Source organism: Garra rufa, chromosome 1 (genome assembly GCF_049309525.1).
Source record: "Garra rufa chromosome 1, GarRuf1.0, whole genome shotgun sequence".
NCBI lineage: Eukaryota > Metazoa > Chordata > Actinopteri > Cypriniformes > Cyprinidae > Garra > Garra rufa.
In genome coordinates, this window is record NC_133361.1 from 5,405,473 (window position 1) to 5,428,244 (window position 22,772).

At 42.7% G+C, this 22,772-nt stretch overlaps 2 protein-coding genes across 2 annotated transcripts in view; one reads left to right on the plus strand and one right to left on the minus strand.

Moving 5' to 3' along the window:
* Positions 1-22,772, plus strand: part of LOC141334223 (uncharacterized) — a 93,015-nt gene that overhangs the window by 29,583 nt on the left and 40,660 nt on the right. The window contains exon 5 of the mRNA XM_073839320.1: positions 21,378-21,464. Coding sequence (XP_073695421.1) covers positions 21,378-21,464 — 87 coding nt within the window. The remainder of the gene's footprint in view (positions 1-21,377; positions 21,465-22,772) is intronic.
* LOC141341594 (uncharacterized) lies at positions 1,888-10,053 on the minus strand. Its single transcript, XM_073846418.1, has 3 exons — positions 9,931-10,053; positions 3,532-5,627; positions 1,888-2,626 (listed from the first exon to the last, which is right to left on the minus strand). Exons 1-3 carry the CDS (start codon positions 10,051-10,053, stop codon positions 1,888-1,890), a joined length of 2,958 nt encoding a protein of 985 aa, XP_073702519.1.

Genomic DNA, 22,772 nt, shown 5'->3' on the forward strand with positions numbered 1-22,772 from the left:
GGATGCCAGAAGACTGAAGCACGGGTTGGGGGGGGGCGTAGCACATGAACATTTCTTATGCATGTGGAAAATAAGAAAATTCAATATATCCATAAGGCTAGGGATATACGAGGGAAACAGCGGTCTTCTCCGCTGGAAAAATAAATAATAAGCCACTACCTGCGGGGCAAAGGAGACCCAGGCAGGAACACAGTGAGAACTACTACGCATCTAGCCCTGACTGCGGGGCATGGGTTCAGTAGGGGAACCTACTGGGAAATAGCGCACGGATCCCTCTATATGGGGAATGGCGCAGCAAGCCGACACCAGCCGTCCTCCCGCCCACCTGATGTTTATGTTAAGACACGGGAGGAGACGGCCTCTACGCGGAGGTTGTAAAACCTGGCGAAGGTATTAGGTGTCGCCCAGCCGGCAGCTCTACAGACATCTGCTAGTGAGACGCCGTGCGCCAAAGCATAGGAGGATGCAACACTCCGAGTGGAGTGGGCATGCACACCCAAGGGGCATGGCTGTCCCTGGTACAAGTAAGACAGGGAGATGGCCTCTACCACCCAATGAGCCAACCCCTGTTTGGAGACAGCATTCCCTTTCTGCTGACCTCCGAAGCAGACAAAGAGCTGCTCGGTGCGTCTGAAGTGCCGAGTGCGGTCTACGTAGATACGCAAGGCCCGGACTGGGCACAGCAGCGCAGAAGCTGGGTCTGCCTCCTCCAGGAGCAGAGCTTGCAGGTTCACCACCTGATCGCGGAAAGGCGTGGTGGGAACCTTGGGCACATAACCGGGCCGGGGTCTCAGGATGACGTGAGAATCGCCGGGCCCGAACTCTAGGCACGAATTGTCAACAGAAAAGGCTTGAAGGTCCCCTACCCTCTTGATGGAAGCCAAAGCCGTCAGGAGCGCTGTCTTAAGAGACAGGAATTTAAGCTCCACTGACACTAGAGGCTCAAAGGGAGCTCCCTGCAGGCCTAGAATGGCGACAGAGAGGTCCCAAGAGGGTAGGAGGCGCGGTCTGGGAGGATTAAGTCTCCTGGCGCCTCTTAGGAACCTAACGACCAGCGGGTGCTTACCTAAGGATGATCCATCCACTGCGTCATGATGTGCGGCAATAGCGGCAACATAGACTTTGAGCGTTGAAGGGGACAGCCTGCGCTCCAACTTCTCCTGCAGGAAGGAAAGCACGGCTGCAATCGAGCATTTCTGACGGTCCTCTCCTCGAGAGGAGCACCAGCCGACGAACAGACCCCACCTCAGTGCGTACGCCTGCCTCATAGAGGGGGCTCGGGACTGAGTGATTGTGTCTATCACCGCCTGGGGAAGGCCGGCGAGGTCTGACGTGAGGTGCCAAATTGTGCCCATCCCCTGAGAAAGAAGGTCTTTCAATTCAATTCAATTCAATTCAAGCTTATTTGTATAGCGCTTTTCACAATACGAATCGTTGCAAAGCGCTGTACAAAAGTTTAGGCTACTACAATATATTTAGTAATTTTAATATTTAGTGGTGAATACTGTATGTCAAGTCGATGTACATATGATATAAATGTTAAAATCAGTAACTGTGTAATCAAACAGATGATGAACACTAATTGCGATGATTATGTGCTGTGATCAAACTTGTAGGAAAATTATGTAGTGCTGAATGTTGTTTTAAGGCTGGCATCATCTGCGGTCCTCTGAGGGGTCGGCATCATCTCTTCTTCTGAATCCAGACTGAATCTTGTGTAAATCCTAGTTACCACGGGATGGAAATCCCGTGGCAGAAACAGAGAAATAATTAGCGTAGCTGCTGTTCCAACTTCCAACCAAACAAAAATGATGTGTTTAGCCCAAGCTGAAGAATATTAATGTGCATTTGATCAGATGTAACTGAAGTACAACGTTATGAGATACATTATGTGAATGCTTGGCTAAAGAGATGAGTCTTTAATCTAGATTTAAACATAGAGAGTGTGTCTGAACCCCGAACGTTATCAAAAAGGCTATTCCAGAGTTTGGGAGCCAAATGAGAAAAGGCTCTCCCTCCTTTAGTCGACTTTGCTATCCTAGGTACTACTAAAAGTCCAGAGTTTTGCGACCTTAGGGAGCGTGAGGGTTTGTAGCGTAGTAGGAGACTAGTTAGGTATGCAGGAGCTAAACCATTAAGGGCCTTATAGGTAAGAAGTAGTATTTTGTAAGTGATACGGAACCTAATAGGTAACCAGTGTAGAGACTGTAAAATTGGGGTAATATGATCATATTTTCTTGATCTGGTAAGGACTCTAGCAGCTGCATTTTGGACTACCTGTAGCTTATTTATTGAAGAAGCAGGACAACCACCTAGTAGTGCATTACAATAGTCCAGTCTAGACGTCATGAATGCATGGACTAACTTTTCTGCATCAGAAACAGGTAACATGTTCCGTAGCTTTGCAATGTTTCTAAGATGGAAGAAAGCTGTTTTAGTAACATAGGAAATATGATTTTCCAAAGACAGGTTGCTGTCTAATATAACACCCAGATTTTTGACTGTAGAGGAAATAACAGTACATCCGTCTAGTTGCAAGTTGCAGTTTAAGAGATTCTGTGTACTGTTTTTTTGTCCAATAAGTAATATCTCAGTCTTATCTGAATTTAACAGTAGAAAATTATTGGTGGAAAATAATAAACATGACTTCTCATGACTTCTCCATCCAGTTAGGTTCATCAACAATTACCCCATCGACTTCAGCCAGAAATCTTGGTGTAATCTTTGATGACCAATTGACTTTTAAAGAACACATAGCTAAAACTGCTCGATCCTGCAGGTTTGCATTGCACAACATCAGAAAGATCAGGCCCTTCCTAACAGAGCATGCTGCACAACTCCTCGTCCAGGCCCTGGTCATTTCCAGGCTGGACTATTGCAATGCTCTTTTAGCTGGTCTTCCAGCATGTACAATCAGGCCTCTACAAATGATTCAGAATGCAGCAGCACGGCTCGTCTTCAATGAGCCCAAGAAGGCCCATGTCACACCTCTCTTCATATCCCTGCACTGGCTACCGGTTACAGCACGCATCAAATTCAAGACACTGATGCTGGCATATAGGACAGCCACCGGCTCATCACCGGCCTACCTCCATTCACTACTACGCATCTACACTCCCTCCAGAAGTCTGAGATCCTCTAGTGAAAGACACCTTATTGTACCACCACAGAGAGGCACGAAATCACTTTCCAAAACATTCTCCTTCAATGTCCCTGCCTGGTGGAATGATCTTCCCACCCCCATCCGAAACGCTGACTCCATTACTGTCTTCAAGCGACTGCTGAAAACCCATCTTTTTCGTCACTATTTGACTATCTGAAAAAAAAAAAAAAAAAAAAATTCTTCTCCTCTCTTTCCTGATCTTCCCTTTCTAGCCCGTACTCATCTAACAACGCCTGACATATGGTATTTTTGAGCACTTCCTATGTCGATCTGCCTCCTTAGGATGAATCATTTGTTGTATTCCCAATTGTAAGTCGCTTTGGATAAAAGCGTCTGCTAAATGAATAAATGTAAATGTAAATGTAAATGTCATCCAGTCTTTCACATTTTTAACACACTCTGTTAACTTTGCTAAGTTAGAAGTTTCATCTAGTCTTGTTGAAATATATAGTTGAGTATCATCAGCATAACAATGGAAACTAATCCCATACTTCCTAATAATATTACCAAGGGGTAACATGTAAATTGAAAATAGTAGAGGACCTAGGACAGATCCTTGTGGCACTCCATACTTTACTGGTGATAACTGCGATGACTCCCCGTTTAAATAAACAAAGTGATAGCGATCGGACAGGTATGATCTGAACCATCTTAAAGCCTGCCCTTGAATACCTGTATAGTTTTGTAATCGATCTATGAGTATGTCATGATCTATAGTGTCGAACGCAGCACTAAGATCAAGTAAAACTAGCAATGAGACGCAGCCTTGATCTGACGCAAGTAGCAAGTCGTTTGTGATTTTGACAAGTGCAGTTTCTGTGCTATGATGGGGCCTGAAACCTGACTGAAATTCTTCAAAGATATTATTTTGCAAGAAGGAGCACAATTGAGCAGACACAACTTTTTCTAGAATTTTAGACATAAATGGAAGATTAGAAATGGGTCTGTAATTTGCCAGTTCACTAGGGTCTAGTTGTGGTTTCTTAATAAGAGGTTTAATAACCGCTAGTTTGAATGGTTTTAGGACGTGACCTAAAGATAACGATGAGTTAACAATATTAAGAAGCGGTACTTCTGCTACAGGTAACAACTCTTTTAGTAATTTAGTGGGTACAGGATCTAATAGGCATGTTGTTGGTTTAGATGTGGTGATAAGTTTATTTAATTCTTTCTGTTCTATAGTTGTAAAGCACTGCAGTTTTTCTTCCGGTGTAATGACTAATGTTGAAGTATCAGTTGCTGTAGTATCTATATTTGTTATTGTATTTCTAATGTTGTCTATTTTATCAGTAAAGAAATTCATAAAGACATTACTATTAAACTGTGCAGGAATATTCAGGTCAGGAGGTGTTTGGTTATTTGTTAATCTAGCCACTGTGCTAAATAAAAACCTTGGATTGTTTTGGTTTTTTTCTATGAGTTGGATATACTCGGCTTTAGCAGCTTTTAAAGCCCATCTATAGCTGGACATACTGTTTTTCCATGCAATTTTAAAAACTTCTAAGTTAGTTTTTCTCCATTTACGCTCAAGATTACGAGTTTCTTTTTTGAGAGAATGGGTATTACTGTTGTACCATGGCGCAGTACGTTTTTCTCTAACCTTTTTTAGCTTGATTGGGGCAACAGCTTCTAATGTATTAGAGAAGATAGTGCCTATGTTACTAGTCATTATGTCTAGTTCATGTTTATTTATGGGTGCACAGAGCAGTTGAGATAAATCAGGCAGGTTATTTGTAAACCTATCGTTGGTAGCAGGAACAATAGTTCTGCCCAGACGATAGCGCGGAGCTATATAGTTAACATCAGTGATACGCAGCATGCATGATACGAGGAAATGATCGGTAACATCATCGCTTTGAGGTACGATATCTATATCAGTAAGATCAAGTCCGTGCGATATAATTAGATCTAGTGTATGATTAAAACGATGAGTGGGCCCAGTGACGTTTTGTTTGACTCCAAAAGAGTTTAACAGGTCAGTAAACGCAAGTCCTAACGCATCATTTGTATTATCAACATGAATGTTAAAATCTCCAACAATTAATGCTTTATCAAAATTAACCAATAGGTCAGAAAGGAAATCTGCAAATTCTTTTAGGAAATCTGTATACGGCCCTGGAGGTCTATACACAGTAGCCAGAGCAAGAGATAGGAGAGATTTATTTTGCATATCTGACAGAGTAACATTAAGTAGGAGTACTTCAAATGAATTAAACCTGTACCCTGTTTTCTGAGTAACATTGAAAATATCACTATAAATTGTTGCAACACCACCGCCACGACCGATCTGACGGGGTTCATGCTTATAACAGTAGTTTGGTGGAGTAGACTCATTCAGACCAATATAATCATTTGGTTTTAGCCAAGTTTCAGTCAAGCAGAGTACATCAAAACTATTATCTGTGATTATTTCATTTACAATAAGTGCTTTGGGTGTGAGTGATCTAATGTTTAGGAGCCCAAGCTTTAAAAATTGTTTTTGTTCATTTATTTTGCATTTTTCTGGTTTAATCACGATTAGATTTTTTCTAGATCCTGCATTAAATTTTTGTTTTGACCTCACTATTCGAGGAACAGACACAGTCTTTATAGATTGGACAGCACCAGTACTATCGTTTAAATGTGCATAACAAAAGCCATCATTGCAACTATTAGAAGAATTCCTTACTAGTCAAATGGAGCGCAGCGTCCTGGAGATGTTGTCCGACAGCAGTTCTGCTCCGACTCTGCTGGGGTGCAGGCCATCAGCGCGGAAAAGCCTAGGGCGCTCCCAGAAAAGATTCCAATTATTAACAAAGAGCAGTTTCTCAAGGGGATTTTCCAGAGAGGGGCTGCCGCGAGGGAAATGAGTTCTGGGAACCAGGTCCTGGTAGGCCAGTATGGGGCGACCAGGAGAACCTGCTCCTCGTCCTCCCTGATCTTGCACAGTGCCAGTGCAAGGAGGCTCACTGGGGGAAAGGCGTACTTGAGCCCCGGAGGCCAGCTGTGGGCCAGAGCGTCCCGGTTGAGGGAAAGATACTGCTGGCAGTGGGAGGATTCTGTATGAGCTGCAGCTGTCTAATGGTCTTCTTGGGAAGGCCGGTGAGGAGACCATTACAATAGTCCACCCTGCTGGTGATAAAGGCATGAACAAGTTTCTCCAAATCTTGACGGGAAACAAAACATCTAATTCTTGCAATGTTTTTGAGATGGTAGTATGCTGATTTAGTTACTGCTTTGACATGGCTACTGAAACTGAGGTCTGACTCCAGAATCACACCCAGATTCTTGACTTGATTTTTTGTTTTTTGACCCCTAGTGTCAAGATACGCATTTACCTTATGAACTTCATCTTTGTTTCCAAATGCTATGACTTCCGTTTTCTCCCTGTTTAACTGTAAAAAGTTTTGGCACATCCAACTGTTAATTTCATCAATGCATTGGCAGAGAGAGTCAATGGGGCTGTATTCATTTGGTGATAAGGCTAGGTAAATCTGGGTATCATCTGCATAGCTGTGATATGCAATTTGGTTGTTTCTCATTATTTGACTTAATGGGAGCATATACAGGCTGAATAACAGCGGCGCTAGAATTGAGCCTTGTGGGACTCCGCATGTCATGGACGTCCACTTAGACTTATGTTCTCCTATACTCACGTAATAACCTCTCCCTTCTAAGTATGACCTGAACCAATTTAGAACCATCCCAGAAAGCCCGACCCAGTTTTCCAGTCTATCTAAAAGAATGTTTTGATCGACAGTGTCGAACGCAGCACTGAGATCTAGTAGTACCAGCACTGATATTTTGCCAGAATCTGAATTTAGGCGAATATCATTTATTATCTTTATGAGCGCTGTCTCTGTGCTATGATGTTGTCTGAAGCCAGATTGGAAATGGTCCAGGTATCCATTTGAGTTTATGTAGTGATTCAGCTGATTAAAAACAACCTTTTCAATAATCTTGCTTATGAAAGGAAGATTTGAAATTGGTCTATAGTTGCTCAGTATGGTGTTATCAAGATTTTTCTTTTTCAGAAGGGGCTTAACAGCTGCAGTTTTCAGGGAGTTTGGAAAAGTCCCAGAAAGAAGTGAGGTGTTCACCACTTCTAAAAGATCTGCTTCTAAACAGCTAAGCACACTTTTGAAAAAAGATGTGGGAAGTGTGTCAAGGTGGCAGGTTGACGATTTGAGGTGCTTTACTGTTTCTTCCAAAATGTTGCTATCGATTTCTTCAAAAGTAGACATAATGACTTCTTTTTGAAATTGCGGTCGAAACTGTCTGATCTCTGCATAACTTGAGGGTGTGCTAATTGTCTTTCTGATATTATTGATCTTCTCAGAAAAGAAGGAAGCAAACTCATCGCACTTTCTGTCGGAGAGCAGTTCACTAGGGATCTGACTAGGGGGGTTTGTTAGTCTCTCAACGGTAGCAAAAAGAGTGCGAGTGTTGTTTAAGTTGCTGTTTATAAGGTTCGAGAAGAATGTTTGTCTAGCTTTACCTAGTTCAACATTGAAAGCATGAAGGCTGTCTTTATAGATGCTATAGTGAATTTCAAGTTTTGTCTTCCGCCACATCCGCTCAGCTTTCCTGCATTGTCTTTTCATACTCTGTACTGCTGTTGATTTTCTCCACGGTGATTTTTTGCCAGTCATCTGTCTGACCTTCACAGGTGCGATGTCATCAATGACATTCTTAACTTTTGAGTTAAAGGACTCCAGGAGAAAACACTCGTGTTATCGTTAATGCATCTCTTCCTGACAGAGACTGATCTAGATTCAGTGGTAGCAGAGATCAATATATCAAAGAAAATACAGAAGTGATCAGATAGTGCTACATCCTTGATAACAGTGGATGAAATGTTTAGACCCTTACTGATGAGTAAATCAAGAGTGTGTCCACGATTGTGTGTGGGCCCATGCACATGCTGAATCAGGTCAAACGTGTTCAAAACCGTTATAATTTCTTTTGTAGTTTTGCTTTCTGCATTGTCTATGTGAACATTAAAATCCCCTGCAATAGCAAAACAGTCAAACTCTGAACAAACCATTGATAGCAGTTCTGTGAACTCTTCAACAGAGGCTGGAGAGTATTTTGGGGGCCTGTAAATAATGATAAACAGAATGTGTGGAATACCTTTCAGTAAAATCCCTAGATATTCAAAAGACAAGTACTGACCAAATGACACTTGTTTGCATTCATAGACTTCTTTAAATAGGGCAGCTACACCACCACCTCTTTTAACAGCTCTGCAGACATTCATGTAAGTGAAATTAGAAGGAACTGCTTCATTTAGGATTGTTGCACTGGAATTGTCTTCTAACCATGTTTCATTTAAAAACATAAAATCCAGGTTGTTTGTGGTTATAAAATCATTGATCAGAAGTGATTTATTTTTTAGTGAGCGAACATTTAAAAATGCTAGCTTGATGGCATCACTTTTTGTCTCTAGAGCAATCTTAGTTTGATGCCTAATAAGCCTCAGATTAGATGTGTGAACTGTACGATTTGAAAGGGCCTTAGGCTTTCTATCACATATTAAAACAGAAATAGGGAAAGCTACAGTCACACTGGGTTCCCGCTTGTTTTGTAAACATTCCTGATTGTTGCTGTTACCGTAGCGGGAACCCGACACATATCACTGAGAGCTGTTATCAGTTGTTTTTGGTTCACTCACAGCAGATGCAGGAGGGTTTGAGCCCTGGCGTTGTGGCAGCGGCCGGAGAGCTCTCACAGGAGGAGGAGGGTGAGCTGGGCCCACAGGCTTTGGTGGTTGTGGCGCCTGCCGTTTTTTAGTTGATAACTGGGGACTTGCAGCAAAAGAGTGGGAGAGTCTGGTTCCAGCATATACCAGTTCCTCCATTTTCTGTGAGAAGCTTAGAAGTGGAGATGCTGGAGAGAGGGATAATGTGTCTGGTGAATGGAGCTCTGGCTCTGGAGTTTCCGGTGGCTGGAATATGTTGTTGTCCTGGCTTCCCTGACTGTTTAACAGAAAGTCATCCTTCGGTGTTGAGTCTTGGAGCTGTTGTAGTACGTCACAGTCTGTCTGTGATAAGCTCTGTGAGCAGGGCTCAGCCAGGAAAGTGTCCATAAGCAGTGCTTGTTGTGGCTGCGTGGCGTTGTCAGTGTCCTTGTTGGTTGTGTTGGCCACATGATGACTCTGAAGCTGATAAGATGTCCTGTCATCACTTTGTCCAAGTGTGTGTGTGCCATTCATGTTGGGTGGACTCACACATTCTACTGAATACATTCTACACATTCGACCTCCGCACGCAGGACAGCGGCACGTGTGTCCGAATGAACAGTAGTGTAAAGAACGCCTCTGTACCTGGGCGGACGCCCGGCGAACTGAATTGCATAGCCGAGACGTACCGTCCGAATCAACCACCGCCAGGGGCTGGGAAGCTGAAGCCAGGCTCCCAGCCGCGTCGCCAGGGGAATCAAGGGAACGTTGACCGACGTGACCGTGGTGGGGCAGCCTAAGGGGGGAACGGGAAGGGGACTGCGTCCAGAAGGAATGACGTCCTGGGAGGCAGTGCTTACCTTCTTCTTTGGTTCCCGCGCTGGCGAAATACAGCTCCGAGTCCGGTACCGAGAGGGCAGATGTGTGCCGCTCGAGACGGGAACACGGGGCCGAGGCCCCAGAGGTGAGAAAATTGGCTCTTTTTGTGAGGTTTTGGGTACCGTCGACCCGTGGGCTGACGGCAGCGTCAGAGCACACAGCAACTCCCGGCCCTCCACCGGGAGCGGGGACATAGACGTTTCGTCGCCTGAAGAGCCATCTTCTTCACCTCTGGGTTGCCCGTGTCAGGAAGGCTTCGCAGATCTCTTGCGTGTGTTCCTAGCTGGTCCCTGAGAGGCGGGCGGCGCACCTCTCCCACGGCCCGCTCAACGTCGAGCCAGCCTTGCCTCATGGAGCTCGGCGGGGGATGGAGCAGGTTTAGGTTTTTCTTTGGGAGCCGCGGGGGGGCGCCCTCGGCGACGAGCAGGCAGAGATTGAGCCACCGGCGGCGGGATAGAAGGTTCGCGGCGGGCCAAGATGTGCTTGATCGCCTCCGTCTGCTTCTGGACTGCCGAGAACTGCTGGCCAATGTCAAGTCAAGTCAAGTCAAGATTATTTATACAGCGCTTTTTACAATACAAGCTGTGTCAAAGCAACCTTACAGTATTAAAATAATAAAATAAAATGTCAATAAAAGTGCAAAAGTTCCATATTGCAGCAAAGTCAAATTGGGGAGGACTCATCTGGTTCCCGTGGCCTTGTGCCGGTGGCCGTTTAGGGTAGGAGTTCTTTCTGATGATCTGTCTCTGGGGCTCATCTAGTTGACACGGTATCCGCTGACATTCGGCTGTAGGTGTTTATCCACCTCTTGGTACGGACTGGATCCGGGGGACTGCAGTGACCATCTGATCTGGATACGGACTGGATCTGGTGGCTATGGTGACCTGGGAATAAGAAACAAACAGACTAATATTAATGTAGATGCAAGAGTTCCAAGTTGCCACAAAATCAGATTGGAGAGGACTCATCTGGTTTTCGCTGTCTTGCGTCGATGGCCGTCTAGGTGATGGGGTCTTCACTGATGTTCTGTCTCTGGGGCTCATCTAGTTGATGTGGTCTCTGCTGACATTCAGGGCTGTAGAGGATATCTCTGGGTGCTGATGGGTACAGACTGGATCCGGGGGACTGCAGTGACCGTCTGATCTGGATACATGATCGATGGCTACGGTGACCTCGGAATAAGAAGGAAAGATACTAATATTAGCATAGATGGCATTCTTCTTCTGATGCAACTAGTACATCAGGTGTTTTAGGAAGTGTCCCTGGTTCCGGATTGACCTAATTAATGCAGCCTAACAATCCTTTAACGGATTTGGATTGTGAAATGTATTAAGTGTAGGCCAGGTTAAAGAGATGGGTCTTTAATCTAGATTTAAACTGACAGATTGTGTCTGCCTCCCGAACAGTGTTAGGTAAATTGTTCCAGAGTTTGGGCGCTAAATGTGGAAAGGACCTGCCGCCCGCAGTTGATTTTGATATTCTAGGTATTATCAAATTGCCGGAGTATTGAGAGCGCAGCGGACGTGAGGGACTATAATATGATAAGAGCTCGCTCAAGTACTGAGTAGCTAAACCATTCAGGGCTTTATAAGTAATTAACAAGATTTTAAAGTCTATACGATGTTTGATAGGGAGCCAGTGCAGTGTTGACAGAACCGGGCTAATATGGTCATACTTTCTGGTTCTAGTAAGTACTCTAGCTGCTGCATTTTGGACCAGCTGGAGTTTGTTTATTAAGCGTGCAGAACAACCACCCAATAAAGCATTACAATAATCTAATCTTGAGGTCATGAACGTATGAATTAACGTTTCTGCATTTGACATCGAGAGCATAGGTCGTAATTTAGATATATTTTTTAGATGAAAAAATGCGGTTTTGCAAATGCTAGAAATGTGGCTTTCGAAGGAAAGATTGCTATCGAATAGGACGCCTAGGTTCCTGACTGATGATGAAGAATTTACAGAGCAGTCATCTAGTATTAGACTGTGTTTTAGGTTATTACTTGTAGAGGTTTTAGGTCCAATAATTAACACCTCTGTTTTTTCAGAATTTAGCAGTAAGAAATTTCTCGCCATCCAATTTTTTATGTCAACTATGCATTCTGTTAGTTTTTCAAATTGGTATGTTTCACCGGGCCGCGAAGAAATATAGAGCTGCGTATCATCAGCGTAACAATGAAAGCTAACACCATGTTTCCTGATGATATCTCCCAAGGGTAACATGTAAAGTGTAAAAAGTAATGGCCCTAATACTGAGCCTTGAGGTACTCCATACTGCACTTGCGATTGATATGATACCTCGTCATTTACTGCTACGAATTGATGCCGGCCAGATAAGTACGATTTGAACCAAGCCAGTGCACTACCATTAATGCCAACATAATTTTCAAGTCTATTTAAAAGAATGTTGTGGTCAATAGTATCAAATGCAGCACTAAGATCCAGTAGCACTAATAGAGAGATGCATCCACGATCAGAAGACAGGAGAAGGTCATTAGTAACTCTAATAAGAGCAGTCTCAGTACTATGATACGGTCTAAAACCTGACTGGAAATCCTCACAGATACCATTTTTCTCTAAGAAAGAACACTAGTATCTTTGACAGAAAAGGGAGATTGGAAATTGGTCTGTAATTGTTTAATTCATTGGGATCAAGTTGAGGTTTTTTAATTAAAGGCTTAATAACAGCCAGTTTGAAGGTTTTGGGGACATATCCTAATGATAATGACGAATTATTAATATTCAGAAGAGGATCCATGACTTCTGGAAGCACCTCTTTTAGTAACTTAGATGGAATAGGGTCTAACATACATGTTGTCGGTTTAGATGATTTAATAAGTTTACACAGCTCTTCCTCTCCTATAGTTGAAAATGCATGGAATTTTTCCTCAGGAGATCTATAGCATATCTGATGGGATACTGTAGCGGATGGCTGCATAGTTACAATTTTATCTCTAATACTATCTATCTTGGTAGTAAAGTAGTTCATAAAGTCGTTACTGCTGTGCTGTTGAGAAAATTCAACGCCTGTTGGTGCTTTATTCTTCGTTAATTTAGCCACTGTATTGAATAAATACCTAGGGTTATGTTTGTTTTCTTCTAAGAAAGATGAAAAATAGTCTGATCTAGCAGATTTTAGTGCTTTTCTATAGGATATGTTACATTCACGCCAGGCTGTACGGAAAACCTCTAGTTTTGTTTTCTTCCAGCTGCGTTCCATTTTTCGTCGTGCTCTCTTCAGTGCGCGAGTGTGTTCAGTATACCACGGCGTCGGACTGTTTTCCTTAATCTTTCTTAAACGCAGAGGAGCAACTATATCTAAAGTGCTAGAAAAAAGAGAGTCAATAGTTTCTGTTGCATCATCAAGTTTTTCTGAGCTATTGGATATGCTGAGGAATTCAGATAAATCAGGAAGATTACTTACAAAGCAGTCTCTTGTGGTAGAAGTAATGGTTCTACCGTACTTATAGCGAGGAATTAATTTTACAGATTTAGTTATCTGGAGTATACACGAGACTAGATAATGATCTGAGATATCATCACTTTGATGCAGAATTTCAACGCCATTTACATCAATTCCGTGTGACAATATTAAATCTAAAGTATGATTTCGGCAATGAGTAGGTCCTGACATGTGTTGTCTAATCCCAATTGAGTTCAGAATGTCTATAAATGCTGATCCCAATGCATCTTTTTCATTATCAACATGGATGTTAAAATCACCCACTATTAAGACTTTATCTGCGGCCAACACTAATTCGGATAGAAAATCAGCAAATTCTTTAATAAAGTCTGTATGGTGCCCTGGTGGCCTATATACAGTAGCTAGTACAAGCTTCACAGGAGATTTAGCATTAATACTTGTTTCTTTGGATAATGTTATATGGAGCACCATTACTTCAAACGAGTTATACTTAAAGCCCGTTCTCTGGGAAACACTGAACATATTGTTATACATTGTGCAAACACCTCCCCCCTTACCTTTTACACGTGTCACATGTTTATAACAGTAATTTTGGGGGGTAGACTCATTTAAAATAATGTAATCATCTGGTTTTAGCCAGGTTTCTGTCAGACAGAGCACATCTAGCTTATGATCAGTGATCATATCATTTACAAAAAGTGCTTTCGTAGAAAGTGACCTGATATTTAATAAACCAAGCTTTATCATTTGTTTCTCAGTATTATGTAAATTTTTTATTTGTTGAACATCAATTAAATTGCGACTCTTAAATTGCTTTGGAAGTTTATTGTATTTTCGAGCTCGGGGAACAGACACAGTCTCTATAGTGTGATATCTAGGTGAAAGGGTCTCTATGTGCTGAGAATTAACTGATTTCTGTGACGTGAGGCGGCTAGCAGACGGTCGGTTTAGCCAGTCTGTCTGCTTCCTGACCTGGGCCCCAGTTAGTCAAGTGCAAACGCTAAGACTATGTGCCATATTTCTAGACAGAAGAGATGCTCCACATCCGGATGGATGAAGACCATCTCTTTTAAACAGGTCAGGTCTGCCCCAAAAACTTGTCCAATTGTCTATGAAACCTATGTTATTTTGCGGGCACCACTTTGACATCCAGCCATTGAGTGACCACAGTCTACTGTGTATCTCGTCACCACGGTAAGCCGGGAGGGGACCAGAGCATATTACAGTGTCTGACATCGTACTTGCAAGTTCACACACCTCTTTAACATTATTTTTAGTGATCTCCGACTGGCGAAGTCGAACATCATTAGTGCCAACGTGAATAACAATCTTACTGAATTTACGTTTAGCATTAGCCAGCACTTTTAAATTTGCCAAGATGTCAGGCGCTCTGGCTCCCGGTAAACACTGGACTATGTTGGCTGGAGACTCTATTTTCAAGTTCCGTACAATAGAATCGCCAATTACTAGAGCACTTTCATCAGGTTTCTCAGTGGGTGCTTCACTGAGTGGGGAGAACCTGTTTGATGTTCTGATCGGAACGGAAGAGCGGTGTTTTGACCCGCGACTATGCCGCCTCACAGTCACCCAGTTGCCCTGCTGCACGGGCGTTGTTACCGGAACCGAACAATTTGCATGTCTCCCTGAGCTAGTCACATCCAAAGCCGTATCTAAGTCCCTCACATTCTTACCATCCTCCATTAAAGTTTGGATGTGTGTCTCTAGTTCTGTGATCTTCTCTGTCAGCCTAGCTATTTCCTTGCATTTATCACATGTATAAGACTCACTGCCGACAGAGATAGATAAACTATACATGTGGCATGTGGTGCACACAACAACAGCAAGAGAAGAAGCCATTACTCACCGTTTTTTGTAGAAAGGACCCAACTTACCACTGTTACTTGATGAACACTTGAAGAGCGGGATGGGAGGAGGAACAACGGAGTAAATAGGACGTAAAAGGAATCGCGATTTGCAAGCTAATCGGTTAGCGGAATGCTAACGCGTTTCAGATCGTGGTTTTGAAATAAAAGCGAACAATCAGCGAGAGAGAAAGGAGAGCGGTAGTAGGCGCGAATGGAGTAACGTTACGTGTATAAAATGTAAGCCGCAAGTGGCAAGCTAAAATAGCTAGCTCACTGCACTCACGGTTAACGGGTAAAGTAAGCGGTCAGATTAGTGTGACGGATAATTTCACAAGTCTGTTGGCAGTAAAGCTGTTTTTAAATACTTTAAACAGCAGAGAGTAATAATTAGATAGAGATTTCTAAAGAAAAACAAGCTCCTGAAAGCTACAAATACAGAGAGCTAAAAACACAAACCAGACCGCAGCGCAGCAAAACAGGAAGTGACCAGTGTCTCACCTCCTCGACAGTGTCGCCGAAGAGGCCACTCTGGGAGATGGGAGCGTCAAGAAAGCGAGCCTTGTTGACATCTGCCATCTGGACCAGAGTGAGCCACAGGTGTCGCTCCTGGACCACAGCCGTGGACATCACCTGACCAAGGGAACGCGTCGTGACCTTCGTGGCCCAGAGGGCGAAGTCGGTGGTGGCGCGGATTTCTTCCAAAACCCCCTGGTCAGGACCACCCTCGTGCAGTTGTTTTAGTGCCTGAGCCTGGTAGACTTGGAGTGTGGCCATGGCGTGCAAGGTGGTAGCGGCCTGCCCAGCAGCGTGATAAACGCGGCCCGCAAGTGCAGATGAGCGTTCACACGCCCTGGACGGGAGATGCGGGCGATCCCTCCAGGTGGCAGCGCCGCGTGGGCAGAGATGCACCGCCACAGCGCGCTCAACCTGGGGGATGGCCACGTACCCCCTGGCCGCCCCGCCATCGAGGGTGGCGAGGGGAGAGGAGCTGGGGCGGGCCCAAGATGAAAAGGGGGCCCGCCAGGTCTTGGTCAGCTCCTCGTGCACTTCCGGGAAAAATGGGACTGGGGGGGACCGCGGCAGAGCCGCGGGAGCCCTCCCTAAAAACCAATCATCCAGCCTAGAGGGATCTTCCGGAGGCGCTGGAGGCACCTCAAGAACGATCCCCCTAGCGGCCCGGAGGAGCATAGCCGAGAGCTCGACGTCCGCATCAGATGGAGCGACCACCTCGAGAGGGGGTCGCGCCACCGAGGCGTCCGCCTCGCCCACCGACTCTCCTTCTGATGCTGCGGTAGACATCTCATCGTCTGCAGGAGCACCGAAGGAGACGCTCAGCCCGCTGGGCGGGGAAGCGTACTGCTGCGGGAACTCGACGGGGTCACGCTGTGGTGCAGAAGACCGCAGGGCTTTCTCAGCCGGCGGTGCGTTCCGCACGGTGACTCTTAGGTCCCCTCCGCACCTCGCCGCGGTGGCCGAAAAGCATTGACGGCTTAACGACTTACCGTGGGAGGAAGGCGGGGGGAGCCGGCTCGCGAACGAGCGGCGGGACCTCAGCGTGGCCATGGTCATACACTCGCAGTGCGGGCATGAACCATCCATGATCGCCGCCTCAGCATGTTCAAACCCTAAACATGTGAGGCAGAGATCATGTCTGTCCGCAGAGGAGAGGAAACTACCACATCCTGAAGCGCACGGCCGAAAAGGCATTCTGAAAAGAACGTCTGAATCGGCCGTGAGAAATTGACTCTTTTAGCTCCCGGTCTGCCCAGGGAGAAGCCGCGGGGCGGCTGTGCACTCGACGGGGCTTGCTCGCTGGAATGCAGGCGGCTTGATGCCGTGAGAACGACAGCCCGCGGGAGGATCGCTGGCGGCTGCCAAACAGTTTCTTATAGTTGTTTCTTATAGCGGTTTTGCAGAGCACCAGCAGAGAGAGAAGAACTCTTGAAGAACTCTTTGCAGAAATCTCTTTGTAACACAACAGCGGCTCATGTGAGAGGCTCTGAAGCATGAATCTGATGTGTGTGTTGCAGCCGCCATCTTATATACCCGTATGTACGGGGGAGTGGCTTGGCATGCAAATTCCACTCGCCAATTTTCATTGGCCTGTTGTATAAGGCTCAGAGGTGATTGGACTCTCGGGCAGTTCCCATGTAATGTCGGAGTGACTCGACTGAGGGGGAACAACTAAATATTATTATAAACTAATGGACTCTAGAAAAAAAAAATAAAAAGATCAAACATCTGCTCACTTTGTTTGGCTTCATTTGCCATACCAAATATGTGTAATAAACACAGTTTACAGCAGACAGAGAAAAAGCCGAGTTAAAAGGTTCAGGGCCAAAGTGCCCAAATAAAGTAAACACTAATAAGCATAATTGTGACTTTGACATAAAACATCAACATCTAAACCTCTGCTAATTCTCAATTCTTATTGACATATGAAAGAAAGAAAGTCAAATTGGGGTGTGTTTCCAGAATGGAACTATGGTTGCAAGTTCTGTCATTACAAATAGAGCTCAATGGAGCTAACAACCATAGTGAGCTAACCATGCTTTTGGGAAACACACCCGTGGTTTGTAATGAGTGAAGCTGGTAATGATGTTACTTTATTTAAAATATGTTAACTGTGTAGTTGCTGATGCAGTGATGCCTATTAATGCATTAGTTCATGCAAGTGTGATACAATTCTAGCAGAAAACTGTAAGAGATTTACATTTTACAGTGAAGGTATTTGATCATAATTATCCAGGATCTTTGAAATAATTCTTAAGTAATGCGTAATGATGCTACAAATTTAGCTTTGAAATCACAGGAATAATTACTATTTAAAATGTATTAAAATAGAAAACAGTTATTTTAAATAGTAACAAAAAAATAAATTGTACTGCTTTTGCAGTATTTTGGATCAAATGAATGCAGTCTTGGTGATTTCTTTACAAATCTTACAAAAACGTTCAACTTTTGGTAGTGTGTATATGATTATGGCCTCTTAAGGTTTCCGTACTGTTATGTGAGTGTTGTTCTCAGTTTATTCTCAAACATTTGACCTGAATATCTAATCTGGAATTGTTTAATGATAATTTCTGTTACTGTTGCCACTAAAATGTACATAAAATTACCCCTGATGCATCTGGATCACACTTCTGCTCTGTGAGTTTTCTGATGACAACAAAAGCTTAGGGAGATGTATAAAAATGTTCTTATTTTGTTATATTTTTTTAATAATTGAGTTTTCAAACTAATTCAGTTGACATGATAACTAAAAAAATGGGTACATGATGCAGAAATGCAGTATTTTTATTTTGCCTCTCAATACTGCATCTTTATGTTAAAAAAAAAACAAAAAAAACATTCACTTTCCTTTTGCTTTAAAGAAAGTCACATTGTGGACAAAATGTATTATGTATTTTTTTTGTTTGTTTTTTAAACAGCAAAAGTTTCCTCTGCTCCTCTGGTTGCTCCACTGGGATCTTCAGTGGTTTTGCCCTGTTTTGGTCCCAAAAATTTGCCATCAAATGACCTGAAGGTGGAATGGAGAAGAAAAGACACTCTGGTTCATCTGTTTCAAGATGGTGAGAGTCAAACAGAGGGCCAGCACCAGGATTATCAGGAAAGAGCTCATTTATTTACTGAAGAGACTCAGCATGGAAACTTTTCCCTCCGTCTGGACAAACTGAGAGCTGAAGATGAAGGAAAATATACATGTAAAGTTTACAATAAACAGAGATCTGAGTGTTCAGCTGAGACACGTTTGGTACCAAGACTACTGGGTAAGTCAACATATGATGATAATCAAAAGAATCGGCAGTGACATAAATTATGTGTTTCACAAGGTTTGTTGTGCTGTTGATTCATGTTGTTTCTAGGTTATTGTGTCAAGTGATCAGATGCATTTTAAACAAATAACAAAAAAAAAATCATTGGCCAAAAAATTATTATTTTATCACAAAAACCCAGTTCACTGTTTTTGGCTCCAGCCCAGAATAACCAGCTAACATTATTTTACAAATCACATCATCAGCACACAGGAAAGTGTGAACGAGCGCTAGTCTGATGTGCTAGTTCTGATTGGATTATAAGAGAGATTGCTAAGGAGAGAAGAACTGCTTCCAATTTTTCTGTGCTAACAATGGTTAACTCCAAAGAAAGACATCCAGGCTTCATCACTTTGCATCAAAATGGCCTCCATGCAAGGAAATTGCTGCAAAGAATATTGCTTTTGAAGTGATCATTTGCCAGATCATCAAGATCTTCACTGAGAGATGCTCCATTGCCATGAAGATGTTGAGGAGTTGGCAAGTGCATTTGCAGGCACAGTACTGCAAAAACATTTGGACAACAGCTTGGTGTCAAGAAGGGCAACTTCAATCCAGGAAAACATCAAGAACAGACTGATATTTTGCAGCAAGAACAAGGATTGAACAGCAGAAGACTGGAGCAAAGTTATTTTCTCTAAAGACTCCCCCTTCTAACTGTTTGGGACATCTGGGAAATTAATTGTCCGGTGAAGAAAAGGTGAACGCTAACAGGAGTCCTTTGTTGTGCCAACAGTTGATGCGTTTTTTACAAATGTTGAATAAAATGTATTGCGAAATCATAGTGTATCCATTAACTTATGTATTTTTTTTTTTTTTTTTTTTTTTGCGCGATAAGTCATAGCAATGGATTTTTGTGGGATAATGGCTATATTTAATCGAATTTGACCTGAAAATCATGTGAGCATATTATTATTATTTTTATTTTTATATTTAAGTTTTTGCACAATTGACGTTTCCATTTTTAATTCGCAATTTTAATTTGTTAAATTTAAAGGGGGTCACAATTTATATTAGGTGGCCTTAACTACATGTACTTACATCAAAAAATAAGTACAATGTACTTAATGTGGTCATATTGCATTGCAATACATCTTTGCTTCTATTAAGGTGGGATATGGGTAAGGTTAGGGACAGGTTTGGTGGTTTGGGTATGTTTAAGGGTGAGTTAGGGTGTAAGGGATGGGTCAACAGTGGTAATTACAGAAATTAATTACAAATGTAATTACATATCAGGTTTTAAAAATATATAAGTACAATGTAAAAACATGTATGTATACAATAAGTACATTGTAACAAATGATTAATTTAAATTTAAGTACATAGTTGTTAAGGTCACCTAATGTAAAGTGGGACCTTAAAGGGTAATGGAAATGCGGCTACTGAGACATCCTGAGACCATCCACATGTGGGGTTTCTCTTTGTCTTACAATTCTGCCATCAATAACAAACAGTATCAAACCATTCAGCGAGTGCAACTTTTCCCAACAATTAAGGAGCACTTTGGAGATGATTTAGTATGACAGAGCATCATGTCACAAGGCATCAATGATAATGAAGTCCCTCAAAGTTCATTACATTGAATTTGTGTCTATGGCCAATCAACTTCCCGAATCTTATTCCCATAGAAAACCTGTGGTCAAATCTTCAAAAGGCGAGCATATAAGCAGAAGTTCACATACTGTGATCAACTCGGAGCACCAGATAAGGCAAGAATGAATCTCGTCATCAGTCAGGATTCAGCCCAGAAGCTGAAATCCAGCTTTGCTAGAGTGAATTATGAAAAAGAAGGCTCAACACAATCAATATTGATTGGTTGCATACATTGAAGGTTTTTGCCAATAAAAGCCTTAAAGCTTGCTTATCATTGTTTTCCAGTATACCATAGAAATGTAGAAAACATGTAGAAAAATAATCTACAAATGCTGAAGCAGCAAACTTTGCAAAACACAAAATTTATGTCACTGCCAATACTTCTGTCTATGACTGTATAACCTTGTCTCTCTGTTTCAGTTTCTCCCTGAGTTTGTGTGTGTGTTTTTACTTGCAAAACTATCTTTATGAGAACCAGTTTGAGGACAAAGACAGTAAAAGACCTTTGCTGGTCTTCACTTTCTGATGCCCCTTTAAAGGGCTGTTTGAGAGTTAAGTCTTGGTTTTAAGATTAAGGTTAGAATTAAGGTTAAGTTTAGGGTTAAGGTTAAGCACTTAGTTGTTATTGTTAAGGTTAGGGTAAAGGGCTAGGGATTGCATTATATCAATTAATGTTCTCACAAAGATAGCTGTAGAAACACGTGTGTCTGTCTGTGTGTGTTTGTCTTTGCAAATGCCACTGAAATGTTGACAGATGTAGACAGAATATTCTCTTTGGCTGCATTAAAGTTCATTTTTGGGGCTTTTAATAATTAACAATTGAAAAAGAGTGAATGGCTTTGTCGCATTCCTCATTTGTAAGTTGCTTTGGTGAAGAGAATCTACTAAATTAATAAATGTAAATGTTATTAAATATCCAATTCAAACTTAACTTGCTCATTTAATTAATCTTACGTTATTTTCCATTTTCTACCTCTAGATTCAACTCTCCATCTTCATCTGCTTCTAGTCGTCTGTCCAAACATGATCATGTTCTTTGCTTTTGTCTTCTGGGGCGCTTCTGAAGGTAAGTTTTTCTAATAATTACAGTATATTAATTAATCTGAAAATTACACTATGCCTACTGTTATAGTCAAAATCTGCAAAATGCTAAATATTTTATCAAAATAAGAAGGATCATGCAAAACGCATGCCATTTTTTTTATTAGAACTGGCCTGAATAAGATAAGATAATATGGTCTACAAGAGAAAATAATAGTTGAATTTATAAATATGACCCTGTTCAACAGTTTGATTCTTGATCCTAAACTCTTAGCACCAGTTCAAACATAGGCCATACATGCATGTAATATCTCTGCAAAAAAACATCAGCAATATACACTTTTAAATGGAAACAAACAAACAAACAAACAACAAAAAAGCTTTTCGAAACTTTGAATCGACTGTACCAGTTGCTTTGCAAAATGATTTAGATTTTGTTTTGAAGCGCTGTAGTGACACCTGCTTTACAGTTAGTCATTTATGTCACTTTCTATTGTTTCTTTAAAGAGAAAATGTCAAACAGAAGGCCTTGTTTTAGTTTATGAATCATTTTAATTTAATTTTGATTTTGTTTTCTTTTAATAATCTCACTCAGTTGCCTTTGATGTATATTTTTGGTGTTCACAGTGGGCCAATGATATTTGGTTATTTTGGTGGTGAAGTTCTCTTACGAGAGGGAACGAGTACTGTGTAAGAAGTATCTTACGCTAGGGGAAAATCCTTTTCTGCGAGATATTGAAGCCAAAAATTATCCTTAATTTTGAAATAATGTAAAGCACGCGCTATTCAGCAGCATACAGACATAGGCGAAACAGCTTGCGCGCCTATTGGCTGCTCTGCGGCAACTGCAGCAGCCTATTAGAGCGAGGCCTGACGCGACGCCAGATCCAATGGGGGCATTTCGCGCCCTTTGCGTCGCTTCGCGCCCTTTTCGTAGCTTCCCGCCTAAAAGGGCGTGGTCTAGACCTATAAAGATCGCTCGTAGGCAGCTATTATCTGATTTTTCATCCTTCAAGCGAAGCACACGCATCGCTGGAGCCGGAGAAGCCGCCGTCGACTGCAAGCATCTCAGCGGGACGAGCCACCGAAGCTGCTGGCCACGCCGCCTTCCGTGCCTTCCTGCTGCGCTTTCCGGCGCCTATATCCTTTATAATCTACAGTGTGTGTCGCCGCTGCGATACACACTGTTTCTCTAAAAAGAGCAAAGCGTCTTTTTAAAGATGCCTTCATACGGCTCGTGCAGATGCCAATGGTGACTCTGAGGACTTGCCTTGCCTTCTTCACTGAGACTGCTCCCCCGCCCGCCGCGGTGTAGCGCTGTAAAAAGCGCCGT

Bases quoted from the DNA above. Each gene is read 5' to 3' on its own strand.
- LOC141341594 (XM_073846418.1), bottom strand. From the start codon at position 10,053: ATGAGGCAAGGCTGGCTCGACGTTGAGCGGGCCGTGGGAGAGGTGCGC. The intron at 5,628-9,930 runs GTGAAGAAGATG...CAATTTTTAAAG, and splicing joins CTGACACGGGCAACCCAGAG to CTTGGGCTCCTAAACATTAG. The intron at 2,627-3,531 runs ATTTACATTTAC...ATTATTTTCCAC, and splicing joins AATGTGAAAGACTGGATGAC to CAATAATTTTCTACTGTTAA.